This window comes from Dermacentor silvarum, chromosome 1 (assembly GCF_013339745.2).
Source record: "Dermacentor silvarum isolate Dsil-2018 chromosome 1, BIME_Dsil_1.4, whole genome shotgun sequence".
Lineage (NCBI taxonomy): Eukaryota > Metazoa > Arthropoda > Arachnida > Ixodida > Ixodidae > Dermacentor > Dermacentor silvarum.
Genome location: NC_051154.1, coordinates 92,549,529 through 92,575,860, shown reverse-complemented (window position 1 = coordinate 92,575,860; position 26,332 = coordinate 92,549,529). Strand labels below are relative to the sequence as shown.

The window sequence follows — 26,332 nt, the reverse complement described above, 5'->3', positions numbered from 1 at the left end:
ACTAAGTGCTGCGAAACAAAAGAAGAATCAGGTTGGTTGGAAATATGTGTGGACCACAGGAGGGAAAGTAATGGCCAGGCGAAATGAAACGTCTCCAATTCTGCATATTTTCACCTTTAATGACATCCGCAGAATGATAACCTAATATCTTTCTTTTCCTTTTCTCGCGAGAATAATTTTTTATGGGTTTGAGTCCAGTTATGGCTTCATTCGGTAAATGTCTATATCATGATTACGTCTCATTTGGAAATATATCTGCCGGTTCACAAAAACATATTTTAATCTGTCATTTAAACATCCAGAGTATAAAAAATAAGCAAGATAAAATTGAAGAGTTGCTCCAACAGTCCAAAACCTTTTACGTGTTTCTTTTTTCTGAGACATGGTTATCTGATAAGGACTACCCCATACGGCTCGAGAACTACGCGCATCACGGACTAAAATTAATACCAGAATGCTTGGCTTTGATGAAACTTGTCTGGTTGTTGTTAATGAGCACCTGACAAGACTAGGTAAGCAGTTACTAAGTGCTGCGAAACAAAAGAATCAGGTTGGTTGGAAATATGTGTGGACCTATGCAAGAGGTGGTGGTCTAGCAGCTTATATACGAACTGATATAAAATCGGGAAAAATTGCAGATTTCTCGCTAATTAATCATAACGTCGAATGCCTCGCTATTCGTCTTAAAGCAGGAACAGTTGCTGTAGTCTACAGGCCACCCTGTGGCAACAAAAAGGAATTCTTTTCCTTTATGGATAAGCTGCTATTTTATCTCAGCGAGACAGGCAAAATGTTCGCCATACTAGGTGATACGGACATGGATATGATGGCTGAAAATACAATAACAAGAGAATATAACCAGTTGCTGTACTCTTACGCATGCTCGAATATTATCACCCTGCCAACACGAGTAACAGCACATAGTGCCACCTTGTTAGACGTCTGTATCACTAATGTGCATCTTCATCCCGTGACTGCCGGTGTCATGTCCTCAGACATAAGCGATCATCTTCCAATCTTTTCTTCATAGGTCGGCAGTGTGGGAGAACACTCACTCACACTCACTCACCATAATTTTTTCCAGGCCCCACACTCACTCGCGTTCACACTCACCTCCACTCACACTCACTGGCGCTCACTCGCACTCGCGCTCACCTCCACTCACACTCACAGACACTCACTCGCACTCACCTGCACTCACACTCACTGGTACTCACTCGCACTCACCTGCACTCACACTCACTGGCACTCACTCGCACTCGCACTCACCTGCACTCACACTCACCTGCACTCACAATCACTGGCACTCACTCGTACTCACCTGCACTCACACTCACTGGTACTCGCTCACACTCGCATTCACTTACACTCACATTCACTGGCACTCACCTGCACTCACACTCACTGGCACTCACTCGCACTCACCTGCACTCACCCTCACTGGCACTCACACTCACTGGCACTCGCTCGCACTCGCCCTCACTTACACTCACATTCACTGGCACTCACCTCCACTCACACTCTCACTCACTGGCACTCACTCGCACTCACCCCTTTGAAATGAGTGCGAGTGTGAGTGAGTGCACTCATGAGTCACTGTGCTGATCTATACCGCTCACAATTCGTGTATATTCATAACAAAGGTTCCAATTTAGCTCCTGTTGCATCGGGAGTGCGCCAAGGCAGCGTTTTGGACCCAGGTTTATTTTTAATATACATAAAAGATTTGCCTTTCCGATTACATGGTAACATCCGTCTATTCGCTGACTATTGTATTTCGTACCGCGAAATTATACACAGTGATAATCACCATATATAAAATTCTGCCTTTTCTTGGTGTCAGGAGTGGCAGATGACTCTAAATGCCGAAAAATCTGTAACGCTAACAGTAAGAAAGAAACGAATATCTGAGTTTACTTACATTATTAATGGCACACCTCTCACTTGTGCATTTCAACGTAAATATTTAGGTGTCACTTTAACATACGGTCTCCGATGGGAAAGCCATGTTAACAAAATAACCTCAAGTGGAAATCAATGTACATGCTGAGCACTACACCGACTCTTCTTTCTGAGAAGACATCTTCATCTTGCGCCCCCAGATAAAATTTGCTGGCCTACAAAATGCTTGTTCGAACAGTGCTGGAGCATGCGAATGTTGTTTGGTTTCCGTAGACAAAATAACTCATTGCAAGAATGGAAGGGGTGCAGAGGAAGGCAATAAGGTTATGTTTTATTAAATACAAATTAACGGATTGATTGACTAAATTATTAAAGAGAGCTGGTTTATTAACACTGCAAAGTAGAGCAAAACTAGCACGACTAAAGTTTTCGTTTCAATTTATTCATGGTGACATAAACATTGATGTCACCCCGAAACTCTCTCTGTCCATCTCTCTGTCATTGACTTAAAACGTGTGCATGCTTGCCGCCCATGCTCGCTAAGCTCTCCTTCGGTCGGATTGAGCCAAGCGAGCGGGAAATAGAGGGAGCGATTGACTGTCCGTATACTTAGTCAACCACTTAACGCCGAAACAAACACAAAAGGGAGAACAAAGTGGTCTCCTATCATTGCATCTTAGCTTTTTCTCCATGTATGCGAGCGTGCGTGTCTGTTACTCTGTGCTAACTTGGCTAGTCCCTCTTCCGCTCTGCCTGTTTATTTAAGGAGCCTGTACGTGTACGTTTAAGAGGGAAGCAGGAAGAAAATGAGCCATTCCACCCACTGAAGGCGGATGACCAGCGAAGCTGTAGCAAATCACACGGTATTAAACGTCTTCACTCAGTGGAAGTCATGGCAAAATTTGCCGGTCATGATTTGGATATGTCTGCCATCAGCGCTCCAGCCCATACATATTCCCTGGTGTATTAAAGAAAATGTCGCAGTTTCGCCCGTAAGGCGAAGCTTCGATTGCGATAGCAAATTAGTAGAGAGGTATACGAAGCAAGGATAGTAGTTTAATGGGCCGTATAAACTTGTAAACATTCGCCTTTTAACTAAATAGACAAGCACGGTGTCACGCGCGAATAGGTAAACATGAATGCATCTCGCTCGATGACCGCGGAAACTCGCTGTCAGATCCTTGAAAAAAACTGGGAATCCGAGCTAACCGAAAGTGACCCAAATAAGGCATACAATTCATTTTTCGATAAACTAATCGCATGCTACGATATAGCCTTCCCACAACATAGTGCTATAAGACGACCCTAAAAAAATTTGAATGCCGTGGATAGATGGTGTGCTTTTGAGAAAAATTAAAAATAGAAATAAAATGTACCATACATTTCTTAAAACGCGAGACATAAATCAATTAGCCAAATTCAAGGAGTACCGAAACCAAGTAAATTCAGAATTAGAAAAGGCAAAAGAAAAATATTATGAGAAGGTATTCTTGCGCATCTATACGAATCCAAGAAAAGTTTGTCCGGAAATTAAGAAGCTATCTGGAGGAAAGGCTAGCCCTCAAGGCCTACAAATACCTTCTGTAAACGGTACTCTTGCAGATGACGAAGCAGTCACAGCCCTAAATACTCACTTTGTTCAATGCTGTACCAATATTTCTGCAGAAGATCCAGAAGAGATGGGACATACGGTTACGAAACAGACCGAACCAAACTCGTTAACGTTATTTCTGGTAACACCAGGCGAAGTTGAAAGCATGATCACTAACTTTAAATGCAACACTGCTGCAGGTGTCGACGGTATCATGGCATCCCCTATAAAATATGTGTCTGACATCATCTCTAATGTCTTAGCTCACATTATCAATAAAATGTTTGAATCTGGAATTTTCTCTAGCAAACTTAAAATAGCCAGAGTTTTCCCGATTCATAAAGGTGGCGCTGACCATAACATAAACAATTTCCGACCTATATCGATACTACCTCTCCTGCCGAAACTTTTTGAAACTGTTCTAAATTCACGACTGGAGGATTTCTTAAGGAAATATGGTATTATCAGTACGGCCCAATATAGATTTCAAAAAAATAAATCATGTGAGGATGCGCTTTTAAACATAAAAAATCAAGTACTGCAAGATATTGAAAAACGTTTATACACGGTAGGTTTATTTCTGGACCTGCGTAAGGCGCTTGCAAGTGTAAATGATGTTATGCTTCTGTCCAAACTTTATGATTATGGTATACGTGGTACAGCATTAGATCTGATGAGGAGTTACTTAACAGATTGTTATCAGTGTGTTTCATTCAATCAGGCGACTTCCTCACTTCTCAAAATACAGACTGGCGTACCACAGGGATCCATACTTGGTCCTGTATTATTTAACCTTTATATTAGTGACCTTCCATGCATTTCTTCCTCACCTAATATCATAATGTACGCAGATGATACTAATCTTTTCGTTGCAAATTCTTCCCTGCAATGCATAGAAAAAGAAATGAATGATTACTTGAATTTATTATCTAAATGGCTGTACATAAACAAACTTCAATTGAATGTCAACAAAACTAAATATATCATATTTAAACCAATAAATAAACCATTACCTGTTAAATGTTACGAGACTGCGTGCAATGGGACAAAGATGACGTTGATCATTTGGGTGAAGAAGACGATGACTGAAGAGATGGTCTTTTCCGCCATCTTGGCAGTGCTACAGCTCGCTGTATATATTTTGTAAATATGTTTTCAGTTATACCGTTTCCCGTGACATTTTGGTGGAAGTGCTCGGGTACTACTCAAAACGGAACTCCGCAGCGGACGTGTCCTCGCAAGTTCCACCATGTCAACAGGCGGGGATATTGCGTCAACCGCAACACCGGCACCCCAGCCAGTGATCTTGATCCAACCCGCGACCCAAGATCCTTTTTCGGCACTGACATCGTCGACGTTGATGACTGGATTAGGAATTACGAGCACGTCGCAACCAACAATCGGTGGGACCCGACAGTGACACTCGCGAATATCGGTTTCTACCTCAGTGGGACAGCGCGCGTCTGGTTTGACACTCACGAAACGGATCTGACCAGCTGGGATCTATGTAAGCAGAAGCTCCGTGACCTATTTGGCAAACCAATTGGCCGCCAGAGCGCCGCTTCGAAAGATCTCTCCTGTCGCGCCCAATCTCCCACGGAGTCGTACGTGTCGTACATCCTTGACGTTATCGCCCTTTGCCGCCGAGTTGATGCCACCATGACCGAGGCGGACAAAGTAAGTCACGTCCTGAAAGGCATTGCTGATGATGCTTTCAACTTGCTGGTCTTTAAGGACTGCTTGACCGTTGAAGACATTATCAAGGAATGCCGGCGTTTTGAAGCACTGAAGAGTCACCGCATCGCCCAACAATTCATGCGTCTTCCAAACACGGCCACTACATCGTCCTGCACGGACTTTCAGCCGACCAATCAGCAATCGACCACCGATAGCCTTGTCCGCATCGTGAAATTGAGGCGGCGTCGCCACCTTCCTATTTCGCACGCCCTTCCGACGATCCCCGACCGACAGTCTCTTTAATACAAGCTGTCGTGAGGGAAGAGCTGGCTAACGCAGGACTCCAGCCTGTTGCATCCCTGCCTCACCCTCGGGTCAGTTCTGTTCTTCCGCCTTACAGAAATACATCAACGTCATCTTTGTCCCATTGCACGCAGTCTCGTAACAATATTAATGTTCTATTTCAAGCAAAGAGGATTCAACAAGTAACAAAGCAAAAGTTTTTGGGGGTATGGTTTCAGGAGAACCTCGCCTGGGACAATCATATCAACAAGCTGAGCAATGACCTTAGTAAAGTAGTAGGCTGTATGTATAAAATTGGTGATATAATACCATTATGGCTAAAGAAAGCAATGTATTATGCCCTTTTTAACTCGAAGCTAACTTATTGTGCCTTGATATGGGGAACAACGACAGCAAAAAACTATGAGAAGTTAATAAACTTGCAAAAACGAGTAGCCCGAATTTTTGAAAACTACCATGGCAGGCTGCGAGACTTACCCACACACAATCTTTTTAACAAACATTCATTGATCCGAGCAAATCACGTTTTCTACTATAGATTACTCTTACATATAGAAAAACACTGACTACATGTTGTCAGCCCACGCAGAAGCTCGATACCCATTCGATACCTCATCGATACCCATCACGCAATCAAATCAGAACAACACCATTCACGCGTACTAACTATGGACGGCAGGATGTAAACTATCAAATACCTAATCTACTAAACATCGTTGAAAAAAAAATTGATTTTTATGCACCCCATTTTAAAGAATGTATAAAAACCTTTCTCTCACATTCTCAAATTCATTATAAATAAAATGCTATTGCACTAACATTTTCTTATGCTCTGTATATGTATGTTTCTATCTGCACTATAATATGAAAGTATATACCAATAATTTTTTTTCAAGCATAGAATGTATATTCATGTAATAATTGTATAAATCTATCTTGTTTATTTGTATTTCCTACATTGTACTCACTCGTTTTTTGTGTTGTATTTGCTTTGAATATGTTTGCCGAATGCGCTTAGGAGCAAGAGCCTCTGTCAAGCCACATGGCCTTTAGCTCTTGTTCCTCTTTCTGTACCAAAGAAAGAAATAAACTTCAACAAATCGTTATCCATCCTCTGTCCTTTTGGCTGCACCACATAAATGAATAACATTGTGGTTAATGACGGTGCCATAAAGCTCCCCTTTCAACTTTGTTCATTTCGTGGTGCTCAGTGCTGCCCCTTTCTAAATTTTTGTGCAAGTGAATGCGTATGCGTTTTTTTTTTCTCGTCTTTTGATCTCTTGTTATATATTCAACCTATACCAGCATGCCAAACCTTTTGTTTGGCTCATCTCCCCATCTACCATTAAAATTTATCTCACCAGCGTGCACGTATTTACACTGCTTGTTATTATTATTGGAATGCGCAAATTATGTACACAATGGGTGGACTATGTGGGGTGAATAAAGTACGATGGCAGCGCGTGCTCAAGATCCTATTGCCATAGGCTAGCAGTCTGGCATAATGCAGCACCAATATTCTGAACAGATTACCTCCCACAACCCAAATGCAAAATATATCTTTTTGTTCACTACTTTATATTTCACAAATAAATGGATCAAGAACATTTTTCAGAGAAAGGTTTTAAACACACAACTGTTATTCTGTTATTTCGGTACAAAAAATTCCGCCTCCATTGTCAAAGTGGATGTACAGCAAAGCCGTTGCTGTCGTTACACAAGCACTACCACCACAAGGCGTCGCACAGTCAAGATCTATGTAGCGTCCATGACCTCGTTTGTGCCCTTTCCGTTGGTGCTTTGACGCCGCGGTACACGTTCGCAGCGTCGATACGCTTGCACGTAACCCGCGTTCCCGAAGTGAACGTCACTGTAATTTTTTAACAGTCTTGCCTTGATGTCGATTACGGTCGCAGTACACTCTGTGCGATCAATGCAACGGACAAAGCACCCACTCATCAAGGACTGATACATTTTGTGCACACGTCTGTCACGCGCGCACGCAGGTGTGCCGGAGTGCAGCATATATCATCATTCTAGTAGACACTCCACCTGGTGCAAGTGCGTTATTGAACAAATTCAGTTTCTCAACGTGTGTCACAAAATTTGTAAAGTACGACTTACACACAACCTGCAGACATAATAGCATCGGATTGTAATTTGAACATACGAGAAAACATAATTCTGTTACACGGAAACTCAAAATTACACTAGCTCTGGAGATTAAAATTGTTCTTTATCGATGCGACGGTGTACATGCACGGTGTTTGGTTTGGCGTCGACTGACAGTTCCATTTCACTGCAGTCAACCACCAGTTGTTGCGACTCGTGTGCGAGCGGGTCATTATGAGTTTATGCAGCTGGTGATGTACCATGGTGCCGGGTGATCAAAAGGTCCGAGTGACGTCCAAGAGATGCGACAAAGGGTTTATTTACAGGGAGTGACGTTCTTCTTCGGCTGCCCCATCTTCGCGGCGATGTGCTCGGTGCGGAGACGACGGGGCTTTTGTGTCGGCGCAGCTGGGACGCGGAGCTATATAGGCACCGGGCGCGGGATGAATTTGGACTGGTGGCGCCTTCATGCGGCGGCGCCGCGACTGTAATGGCATGTGGCGGCCGGCCCGCGCGCAGCAGGCGCTGCCGTGAAACCAAGTCTGATCAAACATGTTGCGTTTTGGGTGCACCAACAGTTACTGAAACCTGACTGAAGCTGGTTAGGACATTCAATTCAATCGTTGTTCATCGCGGCATGGCGTTTTTCAGGCGGAAAGTCTGTATATGTGCGGTCTGTAGGCAACAGCGCGTACAGTGCTCAGCAATTGAAACGCGATACTCGAATCGTATGGTCGCCAGCGCTTTTTGCACTGACTGTAAGCGCTGGGGACACCAAACTGATGCATTGTGGTGTAGAGTGAAAGCGAGAACCTTCGTAAGGCATTATGACTGCATTTGGTCCCACAGCGCTCACCTGTGGCGCAAAAAAAAAAAAAAAAAACGGTGGCAGCAGCGCGCTGCCAGTGCTTCAATTGCTGGGCACTGTACATTTCCGACGCTGATTTTCTATGGTCTAGTTGTTCTAACGTTAATAAAAAAGCCGTTCATACTCAAGAACTTCGTGTCCCACTTGCCTGTCTTCGCCTCCGCAGTGTAACGGCTCCGGAGCTTGGGCACCGAAGGCGAACACTCAGATTTGTAGTCATTTTGCCGTCTTATCAGTGTATCAGTCTTCCTTTTAATGTACCATTTTCCTTCCTAGCAATTTCCAACTCTGGTTGCGTCCGGCACATGACTGTGCTGTGCATCGACGGCGAACGCCAATGCAGTGGCGTGTTCACACTCGCCGCCACCGACGGCTCCCGTCACGCTAAGCTATATAAAATGAGCCGTGACTGAAGATCTGGCTAGTTTATAAGCAATTAAGAGTGGGGAAGCATTGCAAAGATAAAAGAACTGCAACGGACAGAGAACCGGAACTTACTAACACATGTGTGATCAGCGAAGCTGCTCAAGAAGCAGAATAAGGAAGATGTATGTCTCCTTTTCTTTCTCTCCATAATTTTTGTGTTCTTCGCGTATTTACATGATTAAATACGCGAGAATGTTAACGCGCACAACAAAATAACATCTGGAATATAACTGCTGGAGTTCCACGTCGTAGCTTGCCGCGGTGAGCTCCGTTCGCGTGGTGCATTTGCATCGCAATTTGCGCTCGTTTTCTGCTTTATATACTACCTGATGCCACGAATGTGATCTGCCTCGTACAAGTGACGACCTTTCTGAAAAGCATACACACGAAAATGGGTTATCCGGTGTGTCAGCCCTTAAAACCCGCAGCGCCAAATCACTGGAAGCACCGAGCGCCTTCGTCCCGTCGTCTGCTTCACATGCCAGTGCTGTGACAGCTGCCGTTTGCGGCGCTGTTCGCCAGCATATCGCCGGCGCGCCGGTGGCGCCTTACGACGGCCGCCCGGTGCCTATATCCCGTGAGTCGGCGTAGTGACGTCACGGCTTAGCTCCGCCTCTGCGCAGCCGCGGCAACCACTCCACACGGCGCGGTGACGTCACAGCTCACGCAGCTGTGGCGAGGCTCGGCGCCGCTGGGGCGAATCGTTGCTAGGTAACGCATAGTGACATCATCGCCAGGCGGTGGTTTTGCGGTGTACACTCGACGGACCATCCTCGAGCTTAAACAGCTTCGCTAGTTCACAGGGTATGTACCATTGCGCTTGGACCCTTTCTGCACTACCTCCAGGATCGGCCCACATTTCGGGCGTACACCACTTGACTACCTCCAGCTTAAACAGCTTCGGTGTTAAAAAATGCACCATAGTCACGTGGCTGGTAAGCGGTAGTTCCCTGCGCCTCGCGCGGTCACCTATCCATCCTCCATGATGCACTGCGTACGTGCGTGCGTCTGTTCAGTGCCGTGGAACGTTCACAAAAGGAACGCCATTCCCTCTGCCGTTCCTTCGTAAACCTAACGAGTTACCATTACTGAACCACTACTGTTCCACCGACCCTTAACGGAACGGTGGCGTTCCTCCGTTCCTCCCAAAAGGAACTAGTTCCTTTTGTAGGCCGTGCTACATGTGTAGCACGGCGTACAAAAGCACATGTGTAGCACGGCGTGTAGCATGACGAGTAGGCCGTGCTACACGTCATCTGGATAGATAACACGGAAATCATGTATATCCTTTAAAAACGCAGAAGTGATTGGTACTTAAAAAGAGGTTCATTGCCCAAAAACATACACGGATGCAATGGAATATTCTGCCGTAATGGAAAATGTCTTTTCCTCTGAGGCTCCAGTTCATGGCATTGCAGGAGGACATGAAGTACATTGAGTGGCTCACCACAGTCATCACAGACAGGCAGATCACCACCGGACAATAAGTATGCGTGTGTACTGTACGTGTGTCCTATCCTGAGTCTGCAAAGTGTAACCTGTGTGCTGCGTGTCTACGGTTCTGGTGGCCAATGAGCGAGATGAGGCTTGACAGTGTGTAATTTGTTGCTCGTTTCTCTGTCCCACAGACGTTGCCAGTAGGCCCTGACCTTTTTCTTGATAAAGGGCTTTAGGTCCATTACAGGGACGGCTATGGGCGAAGTGGCAGCGTCTGTATGAACGGATGTGGCTAGCTTGTCGGCCAACTCATTCCCTTCGATCTCGCGGTGCCCTGGCACCCAGCAGAGCACAATTTGCTGCTTGGATACATATGCGGTGAAAATGGTGGAATAAGGAGGTATAATTACGAGGTTTCTGTGCCTACTTAGAGTTTTTAAACATTTCAACATGCTCAAAGAGTCAGTATAGATGACTGCCTTGGTATGTCTAACTGTTTTATGTGTTTAACCGCCGCAGGATGGCGTAGACCTCCGCTGTAAAGATGGCGTTTGGGTGTAGAACTCCAGCAGCCGAAAAGGATGGACCGACTGCCACGTAAGACACGCCAGCGTGTGACTTTGAAGCGTCAGTAAAATATTCCGGGTAAGAGAATTTGTGCTGCAATTCGAGGAAGTGCATACGGATATGTACGACCGGCACATGCTTTGTAACATCAATGAAGGACAGAATACAGTCAATCAGCTGCCACTGCCATGGCGGCAGCTGTACAGGAGGGGGCATGACATCATGCTCGTGGAGCGACACATCCATTTCTTCGGCAAGACTTCTTACTCGTAGTGCGTAGGGCTTTCTCACGGAAGGGCGGTTCTGAAAGGTTCGGGCACTGGACAGATCATTTATAGTTGTGTAGGTAGGGTGCATATTGCTTGAGTTCACTTTTAGGAAATACACAAAGGATGGAGTGACCATTTATTTGATTCAGCGTAGACGCTTTCTACGGGGCTTGTTCTGAACGCACCCATAGAAAGGCGGATACCGAGATGGTGGACAGGGTCCAACATCTTCAAGGTGCTCGACGTCGCAGAGTGATATATAATGGAACCGTAGTCTATACGTGATCGGATGAGGCTCTTATAGAGATTCAATACACATCTTGTGTCACTACCCCACGTAGTGCGAGACAACACTTTCAAGATGTTCATTGTGTTCATGCACTTGTTTATTAGATACTTTAGATGTGGGATAAATGTTAGCTTCGCGTCTAGAATTACGCCCAAGAATTTGTGTTCCGTTTTTACAGGTAGACCCTCACCCTACATCTCGATGTTGGGATCAGGGTGCAGACCTCTCTTTTTGGAGAAGAGGATGATTGTGGACTTTTGTGGGTTAAGCCTAAACCCATTCTCGCCTGCCCACTTGAGACAGCTTGTTCAGGCTAAGCTGAACCTGCCGCTCACAGATTGCAAGGTTACATGAGGTGAACCCTATCAGTACATCGTCGACATATACTGAATAAAATATGTTGCGTGGGATGTACAGATGCAGAGAGTTCATTTTTATGATAAAGAGAGTGCAACTGAGCACACCACCCTGTGGTACTCCTGTTTCCTGCACATATGATACTGATAGGGCATTACCCACACGAACACGGAATCTGCGGTTGGACAGGTAACTTTCAATGATATTCAGCATATTTCCACGTATTCCAAAGTGTGCGAGGTCTCTCAGTATTCCGAACCGCCATGTGGTGTCGTATGCTTTTTCCATATTGAGGAAAACAGACAGGAAGAATTGCTTGTGGACAAAAGCCTCACGAATCTGAGCCTCTATGCGTATCAGATGGTCAGTGGTGGATCGGCAATCGCGAAACCCACATTGGTATGGTCAAGCAGCTTGCTTGATTCTAGGAAATGTATTAGATGGCGGTTTATCATTTTCTCGAAAACTTTGCAGAGGCAGCTTGTTAGAGCTATGGGCCGATAACTCGACACGGACGATGGATCCTTGCCCTGCTTCAGGATAGGGATCACTATGGCCTCTTTCCAGGCAGAGGGGATCTCGCTGGAGGTCCATAAAGAGTTATACAGACAGAGAAGGGTTTTCTTCGTTTCAGAGGGCAGGTTCTTCAACATTTCATATAGTATGCGGTCAGAGCCTGGGGCAGATTGGTTGCAACAGGTGAGTGATGCATGCAGCTCTGCTAGAGAGAAAGGTAAGTTATATGGCTCGTTCCCGGTGCTCTTTCGGTCTAGTTTTTGTTTTTCTATTGCTGCTTTGTATTTTGTAAATACTGGAGAAAAGTGCGATGAACTGGACACACATTCAAAATGTGCACCCAGGTGGTTCGCCTGGTCCTCCAGGCTGTCTCCCTGCATGTGTACCAGAGGAGGTGGATGTGTTTGTCGTCCTCTTACTCTATTGACCCTGTTCCAAACCTTAGCCTCATCCATGTACAAGTTGATACTTGATAAAAATGTTTGCCAGCTGTGTCTCCTGGCTTGTCTGCGTGTTCTCCTACCTTGGGACTTGATTTTCTTGAAATTGACAAGGTTTTCAGCAGTAGGATAATCGCGAAGCTGCCTCCACGCTTTGTTCTGCTGCCTACTGCTCTCAGCAGTATTGGGAAATGGTTGCTCCCATAGAAGTTTTTTATAACTCCTCATTCAAGTTCAGGTAATAAGGATGGAGAAGCTATGCTGAGATCTATTGAGGAAAAAGTTTTGTTTGCAAGACAATAATATGTAGGTTCTTTTTTGTTTAGCAGACACGCACCGGAAGAGATAAGAAAGCCTTCAATTAGACGGCCTCGCGTATCGATGCAAGAGTCGCCCCACAGACCCGCTGTGTGCATTGAGATCCCCAAGAACAAGATAAGGTTCTGGCAATTCGTCTATAAAGGACTGAAATTCATGTTTATGTAAGTGGTAATGCGGGGGTATGTAAAGCGAGAAAATGGTGATGAGTTTGTTTAGAAGAACAAGTCGAACTGCCACTGCTTCAAGGGGCGTTTGTAGCTGCAAACGTTGACATGCTACGCTTTTGTGGATTACAATGGCAACACCGTCTGACGATGCGAGAGCATCATCGCGATCTTTACGAAATGGAACATACTGTCGGAGAAAGTTTGTATGTTTCGATTTTAAGTGTGTTTCCTGTACACACAGCACTTTTGGATTGTGTTGGTAAAGAAGTTCTCGGACATCGTCGAGGTTCCTAAGAAGGCCTCTGACGTTCCATTGTAGGATTTGTGTATCCATAATGAAAGTAAATTGGTGCTGCGTGTACTAAAAAAGGAAGCATTGCTTTAGATTACAGAGCCCCCCGTAACTCAGGATTTGTCCTTTCTGAAGCGGTCGAGGGAGCCTCGCCGCTCCTTAGGCGCTTGGTGCGCCGTCGAGATGGGTGTAGTGTCCATTGCCTCTTGTGAGGCGCTGGACACGCACCTCACAAGAGAAGTTTCACGAGAAAGTCTCACCGCGAAGGACGAGACATTTGCGCCCACCAGCCCAGAGGTCGATGAGGCTGCCTTTGGGCCTGAGCTGCGCCGGCTGTTGCCAGCGCCAGCAAGGGCCAGTGAGTTTGAGGCAGCCTTGACTGCACCCACCGTGGGAGCTGCTGGCGGGCCTGCGGGTTCGCTACGCGTAGCGCAGGCTGCCACCGAGGACTGCTGTGGTGCCGGCAACCCTAGGGTAACCGGGCCTGTTTGCTGGTTGTATGGAGTAGACTTAGCTCCTTCCACCCTGGGGGCAGGAGCCACAACCGACAGCTCGCTGCGCGTGGGCTGGGCAGGTGGCAGTAGCCGCTGCGACGCTGCCCCTTGACGCGCCGCATCAGCGTAAGTGGTCGTGTAGAATGGTGAGCACCTTTTGCATGCTTCCCGGAACGATATGTTTTCACGGACTTTCAGTGTTATAATTTCTTTTTTCCAGCTTGGACAAGACCGGGAGTACGCTGAATGGTCACCATCGCAATTAATGCAGTGAGGTGTGGCCTCGCAATTGTCTGAGGCATGACCTTGTAATCCACACTTAGCACAGGTGAGTCGACCACGGCAGCTCTGCGAGCCATGGCCAAATCTTTGGCATTGGCAGCATCGCCTAGGATTAGGGATGTATGGTCTTATGGCTATCTTTGTGTAGCCTGTTTCAATGCTTTGTGGCAAAACACTCAATTCAAAGGTAAGTATCAGGTGTTTCGTGGGAATTTCTTTGTTGTCCCGTCTCATAACAATGCGCTGTACATTCGTGACGTTTTGCTCCTTCCATCCTTCCAACAGTTCGGTTTCAGATAGGTCTATGAGGTCTGCTTCAGATACTACCCCCCGTACTGTGTTCATGGACCGATGCGGTGAAAACGGTAACTGGGAAATCACCAAAAGTAACAAGCTTGCTGAGTCTATTGTATTGCTCTTTATCACGTAGCTCAAGAAAAAGGTCCCCGCTTGGCATTTTGGTGACCTTGTAGCCAGGGCCTAGCGTGTTGGTCAAGCTTCTTGCAACAACAAATGGGGATATGGTTCTTGCTAGTTTTTTGGTTCTTTCACTGTGGACTACTTGAAATCGTGGGAAAATGTCTTTAGGTCGGGGGAACACGTTTATAATCTCATAGGTGCGTCCCCTCTTCTGAGGGAGACGATCAAGAAGCCGAGGAAAAGCGGGTGTTCCCATAGCATTTTGGTGTACTTCGGCAGCAATGGCAGCCACCCACCACAGAGTCCAACAAGGGGACGCTGCAGCACTTAACGTGTAAGGCTGCAGGCGCCAGCCGTACATTGCCGCTATAACCTTATATATAAACCCAAGAGAGGGCACCTACACAAGGTTAACCCAAGCCACCTATGAAGAGTGACGAAGTAACAGAAGAGAAGAGGTGACAGGACAGTGAGGATAGAAAAATAGAGAAGAAAAAGATCGGAGAGGGGGGCAGGAAAAGGCGACCGCCGATTTCCCTCGGGTGGGTCAGTCCCGGGGTGCCGTCTATGTGAAGCTGAGGCCAAAGAGGTGTGTTGCCTCTGCCGGGGGGCCTTAAAGGTCCAAACACCTGGCATTAGCTCAACCTCCAGGATCCCCGTTTCCCCAGACACGGCTAAGCCATGCATGGCTATGCGTGGGAGGGTCCAACCCCCGTGTGCTCGGGTACGTGGTGGAGCAACTCACCAAACGCCTGCTTGCGCAGACGCCCCTGCGGGGTCAGGCCACATCATCTCCTCTCATCACTTAAGATGACGTCCGAGATGTTTCTCAATGCATTTTCTCTAGGAGCTTGGCCGCACGTTGCTCTTTCGTACCGTTGAGTTTCTTCTCCCAAAACGAGGCAGTAGTCAGTGCAACAAACTCTGCAGCGATATACGAGCAGTTCACTAGCTAGCCAAACCAAACACTGTTCCATGCTGTGCACCACTTTGCTTCTTAGAGCTTTCCAAACACATCTACCATAACGTTTTGTAGACGCTTGTGACCATACACAAATTCCGGCACCAAGACAACACTCACTGCATGCAGGTGTTGTAATTTGATCTTGAGACACTCATGATCACTGTATCAGCTGTTAATTTTTTAAAAGCCGTGGAGACAATGCCAGAAATGCAGAAAAAGTTACGAAAGATAGCTTATCTGGCGACGCCAAACCATGTGTTGCTATGCGGAATACTTTGCACATTAGTTTTATCTGCATCCGATATATAACACAGTTATATTGACACCACCCACCACAGTATATTGACAAGTTGAGATTTTTCATGGCTGTGTTTACTCGCAAATTTCGCTCCTTGTCTGCTATTTTACTATTGCTTTCGGGTGACATTGAATCTAATCCTGGCCCCATGACAAAAGCTGAGGCAGATTCACTTGCCCAGGCTCTAGATGCCATTCGCAAGCTTGAGGAGGGTCAAGCTTCCCTGATAGCTGATTTGAAGTCTGCCAGGCAGAAACAAGCGGAATCTGACAATAAAATTAAGCTTTTAAGTGACAAGATTGTTTCTTTGGAAGAAGCAATGGCGTTAAATCGCCAGTCTAAAGCTGGAGCAGATTCCAACGCTGTACGTGTTGTGCCTGAACAGGTGGCGATTATTAAGGCACGCTGTAACGATTCCGAGAACAGGCTGCGGCGGTCGAATCTGCTTTTTTTCGGTTTGGACGACGACGCTAGAGAGGACTGGGCAAAGTCGGAGCAGAAAATAATCGAATTCTGTGCAGATAAGCTTGGTATTCAAATAAATGGCCAACAATTTGAGCGGGTGCATTGGTTGGGAAAATATAGTGAAGATAAACGCAGACCCATAATAGCCAAGCTGACCCTCTTTAAAGACAAAGATCGCATTCTGTCTTCCGCGTACAAACTTAAGGGAACGTCATTTTGCATTCGCGAAGATTTTTCACTGGAAACTCGACGCGCTAGACAAAAGCTAATTGAATTCGCGAAATCCCAGAACAAACCTTTTAAGCTCTCAGTGGACAAGCTGCGTATCGATTCAAGAATCTATATGTACGATGGTTCTGCAAGCGCAGTTGTCCCACTGAATAGATACAGTAAAAGCTCGATGATACGATCACGGCTAATACGAATTTCCGGATGATACGAATTTTTCTGTGGTCCCGGCCGAGCCCCATTACTTTGCAACGTGCTAGAGAACGGTTGTTACGAATCGATTTTCAGCCTGCGTCGGTTGATACGAATAAACGCCGCCCCACCGACGGCCGCGAAAGAGAACAGCGCGCAGTCACGCGCTTTCTCTCCTTCACTTTTGGTGCGGAGGCGCGGCGCCGGGCAGCGCGGACTCCGCGACTGGGCGCGAAGAGCTTGAAGCGGTGGCGCTTCAAGAAATAAATGCTTTTTACGTACATGTGCCTGAGTGAGTTCACCTCTGACTCTTTAATGTAGCTACAGTCGAATCTCGTTAATTCGAACACGCTTATTTCGAACATACCGCGCACCGACAAGGCTCTTAGCAGCGCGCCAAATAACGCGGTGGCGCCTCCGACCGGCATTGCTCCGACACCGCCATAGAGCAAAAGCTCAGGAGAGACCCCTCAATGCCGCACGCGAAGGAACAGGAAAAAAAAGAACCCGCAGCAGAAATTTCCCCCTCTCTCAAATTGCAAGGTTGCCGTTTCTGCATCGCGCCGGAACAAGCGTGTTCGTGCCGACTAGAGTGTTCTAGACAACCGTATTCTAGCACACACTAGTGCCGACGTTCAGCCACGCGGATAAAATGGCAGTGAACCCTTCTCCTCTATTTTCTAGTCACATGTTGACCTTGCACGCTGCGGCAGCAGCGCATAGGGAAGCAGCGGCGGACGCACATTCGGGCCAACGAAACTCCCACGCCCGCAAACGCTCGCTTCCCGATAACTGCAGAAAACGAAACTTCAGGGGGCGGCTAAAATAAGCTGGCGCCAGCACGGCGGCGGGCGCGCACGGAGATGTGCGCACGGAGTCGAAGGTGAGAGAGCTACGAGGGAGTTGAGAGGGAGGGCGAGGGGAGCCACCAAAGCGGCGGAGTTGACGCGGCCAAATCCGCTTCTCTGCCGCCCCCCTCCCTCACCTTCGACGGTCTCCACGCGTACCCGTGTGCTGGCGCCGCCCGCTCGCTCCCTGAAGCTTCGTTTTCTGTCCTTATCGGGAAGCGACCGTTAGCCGCCGGCATGGGCAGTTTCGTGGCCCGCGCTTGCTATGCACTTGCGCGCCGCGATATTTCACGACTCGCACCGTTCGTGCATCGTGCTATGGTGCACGAATACTTCAAAAATACGTCCTTTTAGTTCGAACAAATTTTCGGGCCCCTTCGAGTTCGAATTATCGAGATTCGACAGTAGTTTTAATTGTGTTTCGATGATACGAATTTCGGCTAATACGAATATTTTTCGTGACCCCGTGAGATTCGTATCATCGAGTTTTTACTGTAGCTACAGTTGAGAGCATGCGCACAGAGTCACCATACACCAAAGCTATCCCCGATTTTACCCTCAGCTATCACTATCGTACGCTAACATACGAAGCATATTATCGAAGCGCGAGCTTATCTCTTCTTTTTTGGAAGATAGTAAATCCGACGTTATCGCTTTCACGGAAACCTGGCTGCACTCTGCAATAAAGAATGATGAAATCTTTTCATTTTCAAACATGTATGACATATATAGGTGTGACCGCTCTCTTAAAAGAGGGGGCGGTGTCTTGATTGGTGTAAAGAAAGCCATCACGTCATTTTTGGTCAACACTAATTCTGATCTCGAGATTATTTGGGTGGCCTGCACGATCTTTTCTTCTAGGATACTAATCAGTAATTGCTACCGTGCACCGGATTGTAACAGTTCTTTCATCAATTCTCTGCGTGACACAATCAACAAAGCCATTGAACTCTTCCCGGCTGACTCAGTCTATCTTCGTGGGGATTTCAATTATCCGCCAATTGATTGGGCGAAATTATCATCTCCTTGTCACACATCGTCTGAATTCATCAACTTGTCTTTAGATTTCAATCTCTTTCAAGCTGTTACAAAACCTACACGTGGTTCCAATGTTCTCGACCTTCTTCTTAGTACTGCACCTGAAACTATAGGTCACATAGAATACTTGGACGACTTCAGTGATCACCATTTACTCCAAATAACAATAAACATAACGCCACAGGATACCGGTGTAACCAAGAAGCAAATTCATGATTACAACAAAGGTAATTATAGCACAATAATCTCGAAACTTGAAACTTTTTTCGTAAACACGATGTGGCCATCCTTTTACAGTAGATCCGTTGAGGAAAACTGGATACTGTTTAAAAATACACTGTGCGCGTTAGTAGACAAGTGTGTTCCACTCGTAAATATAACGAATGATAAGTTAAACCCTTGGTTTACTACAAAGCTTCAGCGCATGAGGAATAAGAAACAACGCTTGTATAGTATTGCTAAGAGAGCTCGCACATCAGCTGCGTGGCAGAATTACAAAGTTCATCTGAAATCGTACTGCTTAGCTTTAGGTGAAGCTAAGAAGAAATATTTTTCGAATGATCTTCCAGAGCTACCCAAAAACAATCCAGCTAAGTTTTGGAAAATAATAAAGCGGAACAACGAATCCGATCAGGTGTCCTTAAAAAACAGCAGCAATATGCCTGTTCCAGAGAGCGAATGTTCATCCGCCTTCAATTCATTTTTCAGCTCGGTGTTTACACAGGAGGACAGTGCAGACATACCATGTGTTTCAGAGTTCAGCTACCAATACATAGGACCTATTGAAGTCACTTTGGATGGCCTTTCTTCTCTCATAAATAACCTTAATATGTCTTCTTCATGCGGCGTAGATGGTATAAACTCAAAGATTTTAAAGAATACCGTATCAGTATCAAGCAAAATTCTCCTTCACATATTCAGACAGTCACTTGCGACTGGTCACCTTCCCACAGATTGGAAGATGGCAAAAGTTATACCTGTATTCAAAAATGGCAACAGAAACTCCTGTGAAAATTATCGTCCCATCTCTCCTTGACATGCATTTCCTGCAAATTGCTCGAACATATTATCACTTCACAGATTTACAGACACCTTGAGACTAACAAATTCTTTTTTCATAATCAGCATGGTTTTAGGAAGGGCCTCTCATGCCGAGTCACAATTACTTGAATTTACAACAGATCTACACACTAACTTGAATTATAACTTACAAATTGATTGCTTTTTTCTTGATTTTTCGAAGGCTTTTGACCGTGTCGCACACTGTCGCCTAATATCAAAACTCTCCGCACTCAGATTGGACTGTCTTACCTTGTCATGGCTCCGTAACTTTCTGTCAAATCGTCAGCAGTTTACTATTGCAAATAACTACTCTTCCTCCATAACAGACGCTACCTCTGGTGTTCCACAGGGTAGCGTCCTCGGTCCCTTGCTTTTCCTCATCTTTATTAATGACCTACCACACAATGTGTTGTCCACTATAAGAATATTCGCCGACGACTGCATAATTTATCGCCCAAATAAAAGTTCAGACGATCATCTCATTCTTCAGCAGGACCTTGAACAAATTATTAGCTGGTGCAACAAATGGATAATGACTTTAAATACTTCAAAGTGCAAAGTGATGTCGTTTACCCGGAAGCCGACAACTTCATCGTATCCATACCATATTAATAATTACCCTGTTGCAACGGCTAATCAATATAAAAATCTAGGAGTGCTATTCACATTGAATCTCTCTTGGTCAGAACACATCACGTCCATTTCAGCTAACGCCTCCCGATCGTTGGGATACCTACGACGCAACTTAAGAAATGTCCCTTCAAATGTTCGCAAGCTAGCTTATGTGACTCTCGTTCGGTCCCAGCTGGAGTACGCGTCTCCCATTTGGTCCCCTCACCAAAAATACTTAATTGAACTGCTAGAATGGATTCAAAATAGGGCAAGCCACTTCATCTTAAATGATTACAGCTACCAGTTTAGTGTAACTCAAATAAAACTTAAACTTTCATTACAATCCCTGAGCACTCGCTGAGACATTGCCCTGTTAACACTGTTTCACAAATTCATTCATTCCACTCAAGCATCGGCATGCTTGAAACAACCGTACTCCACGTCACACAGGCTTCATAATCATTTCAGCTATGCCCGCATTTACGGTTCTACTCAAGCATTCCAATACTCTGCCCTTCCTCGTGCCGTCAGGTTCTGGAATTCTCTCCCGGATACCATCGCATGCCTGTCCAACCATGATTCATTCCGTGACGCCTTGACAGATTATATGTCTAATAAAATGTGAAATTTTATGATTGTCGCACCACACATTCTTGTATTTACACTACGTTCATACACCTTATTGTAGCGATGGCGCCGTTATGTCGCTGTGTTTACTGCTATATCACTATATCACTATGCCGCGTTGTACTCCGGTTGAGGGTCCGGTTGTGTTATGTCAATTGCTACTGTTTTATTTATGTCAAATATTCTATGTATTTCTGTGTGTTTTCTGTGTACTGCCCCCCTTACTCAAAGCCTCAATTGAGGCCTGTAAGGTATTTTTAAATAAATAAATAAATAAATAAAAGCTCCGCAGTTTCAAAACCAAGAGTGGAGAATTTGGCTGGAACCGTGAAATTGGCAGCATCTGTAAAATGCTTGGAGAAAAACGTGTGTTTACAATATACACAATTGTGTACATAGTGTCTGAAAGAGTTAATTTGTTAAGAAGACACCCCCAGATGATGAATCTGTTAACAATAACAAACAATAGCCATTTCCAAATGCTATGACTAAACAAAATTTTATTGTGATTAATTGTAGTTTTGCCAGAAAGTCTGGCTCCATGAGCGACAAAGTGTGCTGTAGTAGTCATGTCCACTGTGAATGGGGTGAAAGTTATCACATTCTTGCTTCAATTTCATATTTTACTTTGTACAGTCACTGACGTAGCGCATCTGCCAACTATTAGAAAAATAGTCAGATATTGAAATAGTCATTATTAAATTCAAGGACTGAATTGAATACAACAATATTCCATTCATTATTCGAAAGTTTTGAATATTTGACTATTTGCACACCTCTACTTTCTGAGAATCATGTTATTTGGTTAGATTCAGATGGATCAAGTAAGCAAAGTGTGGCCGCCCAAAATTTTGTATCCACACGTTTGTGGGTAGCTTCTGTTTTCAAGTAATATGCTATAGAGTTGTCCTCAATGCTCTTTTCATGTATATCAGTACAAGTAATCGATCATTTAATTAAAGAGTAATCTTTTAATCACTGTTAAACCCTATAAAGTGCAGTTTTTGTTGTTGTTAAAAAACAAACTTCGGAATACTAATTCCGCACATTCATGCGCATTCCTACAAATTTTGAACTGGAAATGTTGAATTATAAGAAGGCTGTTTGGATAAACATTGCCAGGTCCAACTGCACTATTAATTTTACTACACAAATCAGGCAATGATAACATTCGGCCTGCGACACAAATGAAGCTGATGTTTTAGGAGTGGTCTGCCATTTAGAAATGGGCTTCCCCAAACGTGTAACAGTGAGAAATTAAACTGAGCTCATGAAGAGGTGAGAAAGCATTGTGCTTCAGTACAAAGCTCAGTCACTGCTATATTTTCCTCTTGGTCATTTAGACGTGAGAGGACAATACCTTATTTAAATACGTAGATCAAGCCATTACACACACCGCACGCAACGACTTGTACACACAAATTCCCTTTTCTCCGCAAGCGCAAAAATTACCGTGTAGAATTTAACTTTCTTTCGCAACTAAATGGCAATCGATGAGGAAGACCTACATGCGGAAAACTGACACAGGTTCGTGGCAGTTCACTATATTCGTGGCGCTTAACGTTCAAAAAGTGACGACAGACAGCGCTCGCATGCACTAAAACGCCATTTACTATTCTGCACGAATAGACGGCAAAGTTGGGCTTACGGCTTTTAGGGGATGGTGGTTATATATCAGCTGCTCCAGCACCGACGTCTTGCCGCTGCCTTTGTGTCCGCAAACCATGATCTTGCTCGTCTTTCCCGATGACACTGACGACTTGAGCATCTGCACGTCGCAGTTTGATAATCAGTTCAATTCACAAGCTTACACCTGCTAGAAGCAAAATACTACGCAAGCATAATTACAGTTGTTTGTTCCTGCCCATGCCCGTGTCGCTTTTTACTAGCAGAGAGCATCACTAGGACAGCACTGTATCGAGAAAGAACAAAGGACGGTGACTTGCGCGTATTCGGTTTAGTATTCCCTGGAAGGAAAACGAAGACACGCCGCAGTATGTTACGGATGCCAAACTGGCAAGCTACTTTGACACGATCAGACAGCATCCTAGGTGACGCTTACCTTTACAGCACAGATCCCACTCGGGACTTCTTGAAAAGGCAATCTTCCGATGAGATTTTACTGAGACTCTTCTTCTTTGACAGACATATTTCATCGACTAATCACTGCTTTATTTATGTAAAATAACCTCAACTTCCTCAATACCATCGCAACAGCAACAAACAGAAATCCCGAAACCAGACACAACACAAAATGATACCGATACCGATGGTTTCATGTTAGCATCTTTAAATGGACTACAGAAGTCTAAGGTTTGACGCATAAAGGTTTGACAGTCTCTTATTTTTGGTAAATAAGTTTACAAAATTATGCTAACATTTTTTTATTATTACTGTGCGGAGCCTCATAGCATTTTACACAAAGATGAATATTGCTCATGAGTGAATCTACATAATGTAACGCACTGTATCAAACATAACACCTATTGTTATACCTTAGCACCGGAATGCTACTCTTAAATCAACCCCCCCCCCACCCCCCCCGCCTCATCAAAGGTGTTATTGTGTACCTAAATACCTTGCGAAACCGAAACTGGAAAACAATAAGAGGAATGTAGCAGACGACACAGTTGCTATCACTATTACGGTCGTTTTTAAGTTGCAGTGTCACGATGAGTGAGCCAATGTGGCGTAAATTGTTGCATAACACATATAAAACATTGACTTAAAACGTAAGATTGACAATTATATGCTATCCTTATGACTGTCAAGAACCTCCTTTTATCACTTAACGTTCATCCTTACCTTATATTCAGAAATGCACTCCACTTCCCCGACTCTATCTATGGCACGGTGAAAGAAACTTCACACAGGTTAAAACCAACCGAACATTCCGAGGCCAATGATGAGCCCATTTGACACCGTTTAAATTTTATTACTCCTGTGGAACCACCGAAAAGCTTTGATTCGGATTCCTGCTGCAAATGGGGAAGGGTACTGTCTGTTTTCCAGCTCGTCCTTTTGTCTCCGATGCATCGCGCTGCCCCCATTTGAAACATATTTGCACCAACTTTTCGATCGCATAGTTTTGTCTGGTTTTGTTTCGAATAAAGGGGGGGGGGGGGGGGGGGGGGGGTGCAGCGTCAGCGCAAAGGCGTCTTGGGAAAAAAAAAAAAAAAAAAAAAAAAAAAAACCACGCATAGCAACCAGCCTACTTGCCCGGTATCACAACCTCTTGTGCTGAAGGTGATGTTTCTGTGAGTGATACTGGTGATACTGTTGCTGTCGAAATATTGGCATATTGGCGGCAAATTTAACTAGCTCGCTGCAGCCATACGCATGTCACGTTGCAAAACACGTCTGAATGTTTCACAAGGTATTAGAAGTGTTAAGCAAATTTTTAAGCCCAAAACTTTTTTCAACAATAAAAACATATAACAATCATGTGATCGATAGATACAACCATGGATACAACGTTTAAATATATTTCTGCTAAGATCACGTGCTTACATTTACTGCGGAACTGGTTTGACCTGCGGGTGTTTATTTGTGCGACGACGCGTTTATGAGATTGAATAACCGTGAACGTGAACTTTAATCTCTTTGTCACTCAAATTCTGCACGTTCATTTAAAGGAAGCTGTCAGCAATACATTGCAGACTGCAAAGCTTGCTAGGAAAGCACCTTTTATTCTGGACAGGGCCTGCATAGTGTACTACAGGCATGCATAAGCGCGCAGTCCTTCGGCAAGTTCGCCTCCTATCGGAGGCTCGGTTGTCACGTGACTCCAGGCTGCAGGCAGCGTCGCTGAAAGTTCACAACTTCTGTATCGAAGCAGCTGTTGGTCGTGCCGCATCAACGATGGCTGAAAGAACGGTAACGCTTGACAATATGAACCCTCACCTCATAACCATGGAGTATGCCGTTCGCGGTCCCATCGTTATACGGGCAGGAGAAATCGAAAAGGAGCTCCAAGCAGTGAGTACGATGCATTTCTGTTCAGCATGCTTCGCGTATACGTGCTACTGCGGCTACCAGGGTCTGTGTTGGAAGCTACTACACACGCTTGCAGGTGGCTTACGCGGTTGCTAATACTTCCATGCCCGCGAAATTCCAAGCATCGATTGCTTGAAAAGTGGCGTAGTAAAGGAATTCAGTGGTTGAACGTAATCGCACGTACGGGTATACGGAATGTGTTCGATCTCCGGTTACCGTAATCTAGTAATGGTGTCTCCGGCTGTATCGTTTCAGTTTCCGTGCGTGGCTGCGCGTAACCACTTTTCTTTTCTCTTTCTTCTATAAATGTACATCTTCGTGTAGCAGTAGTCCGTGAGCAGCGGAACGCATGTGCACTAATTTGGAAAGGTAGTTTCCGTTCAACAATACTTCCGCGCTCGCTTCAACGGCCGTGGCGAGGCGATCTTCCGCGAAGTACGAATTGCCGAGCAAATAAAGATAAGTAATTGACGGCATTACGCGGTTGTGATAGCGCGGGCACGTCCATTCGTCTACCATCTGTGAACTTTGTGCTTGGCGTAACCACGGTTAAAAGCGACACGAAAGATTTGTCAATGTTTTATAAAGTTCCCCGTGGCTAAATGACACTGGTTAATTGAGCGCCGCAGGATATGGCATATTGAAAAATGACCGTGTGAGCCAGGGGATTAGCACCATAAGCATGTTTAAGTATTTCTGTGTCTACTGCATGTCTTTTTTTTTTTTTTTTTTTTAGGGCAAGAAGTTCAATTTCACTGAAGTGATACGAGCCAACATAGGTGATTGCCATGCAATGGGTCAAGTGCCATTGACCTTCTTTCGCCAGGTACATATCTTTTAACTTTCTTTTTTTTTTTTTTTAATCTCTACTTGAGCAAGTATCTAGCTTGGTTCACAGCTTTCTCATACACTCAGATGTAAGGCCTCCGATTTCCCCCTTATTAGTTCTTGCTGCATGAAGAGTTTGGAGACCACAGTATGAGGGAAAATTTTTAATTTCTTTGGTGCGGACATGGCGGTCTGGAATTGGCACTGCACATTGCTTTGGTCGGACACGCGCATTGTGCAACTTTATTTCGTGCTGCACACATCACCGTACTTTTCCTCGTGATTGTAGGTTCACACATGCGCATGCTCGCAATGCCGCTAGCATTGGCCGTTCCGAATGACTTCACACCAGATGACTATGGGGATCTTAATTTAAATGAAGCCCACTGCTTATAGTGGAAATATTGGCAATATTTAGTGTTGCAAACACAAAACACTGCCGTA

At 45.1% G+C, this 26,332-nt stretch overlaps 2 protein-coding genes across 6 annotated transcripts in view; one reads left to right on the top strand and one right to left on the bottom strand.

Annotated features, from left to right (window-relative positions):
* LOC119432446 (NF-kappa-B inhibitor-interacting Ras-like protein 1) overlaps positions 1 to 23,337 on the bottom strand; it is a 65,973-nt gene extending 42,636 nt beyond the window's left edge. For 2 of the 4 annotated variants that reach the window (XM_037699612.2, XM_037699618.2), the window contains exons 1-3: positions 23,127 to 23,337; positions 22,913 to 23,031; positions 22,713 to 22,832 (exon numbers count right to left, since the gene is read on the bottom strand). In XM_037699612.2, coding sequence (XP_037555540.1) covers positions 22,713 to 22,832; positions 22,913 to 23,031; positions 23,127 to 23,220 — 333 coding nt within the window. In that variant the 5' untranslated portion in view covers positions 23,221 to 23,337. Of the gene's footprint in view, positions 1 to 22,712; positions 22,833 to 22,912; positions 23,032 to 23,105 lie in introns of all 4 variants that reach the window. The other 2 variants (XM_037699626.2, XM_049670961.1) reach the window with 2 other exon arrangements.
* A 1,244-nt stretch (positions 23,338 to 24,581) lies between these two features.
* Positions 24,582 to 26,332, top strand: part of LOC119432436 (alanine aminotransferase 2) — a 59,269-nt gene continuing 57,518 nt past the window's right edge. The window contains exons 1-2 of one of the 2 annotated variants that reach the window (XM_049670939.1): positions 24,582 to 25,042; positions 25,797 to 25,886. In XM_049670939.1, coding sequence (XP_049526896.1) covers positions 24,788 to 25,042; positions 25,797 to 25,886 — 345 coding nt within the window. In that variant the 5' untranslated portion in view covers positions 24,582 to 24,787. The remainder of the gene's footprint in view (positions 25,043 to 25,796; positions 25,887 to 26,332) is intronic. The other variant, XM_037699605.2, reaches the window with a different exon arrangement.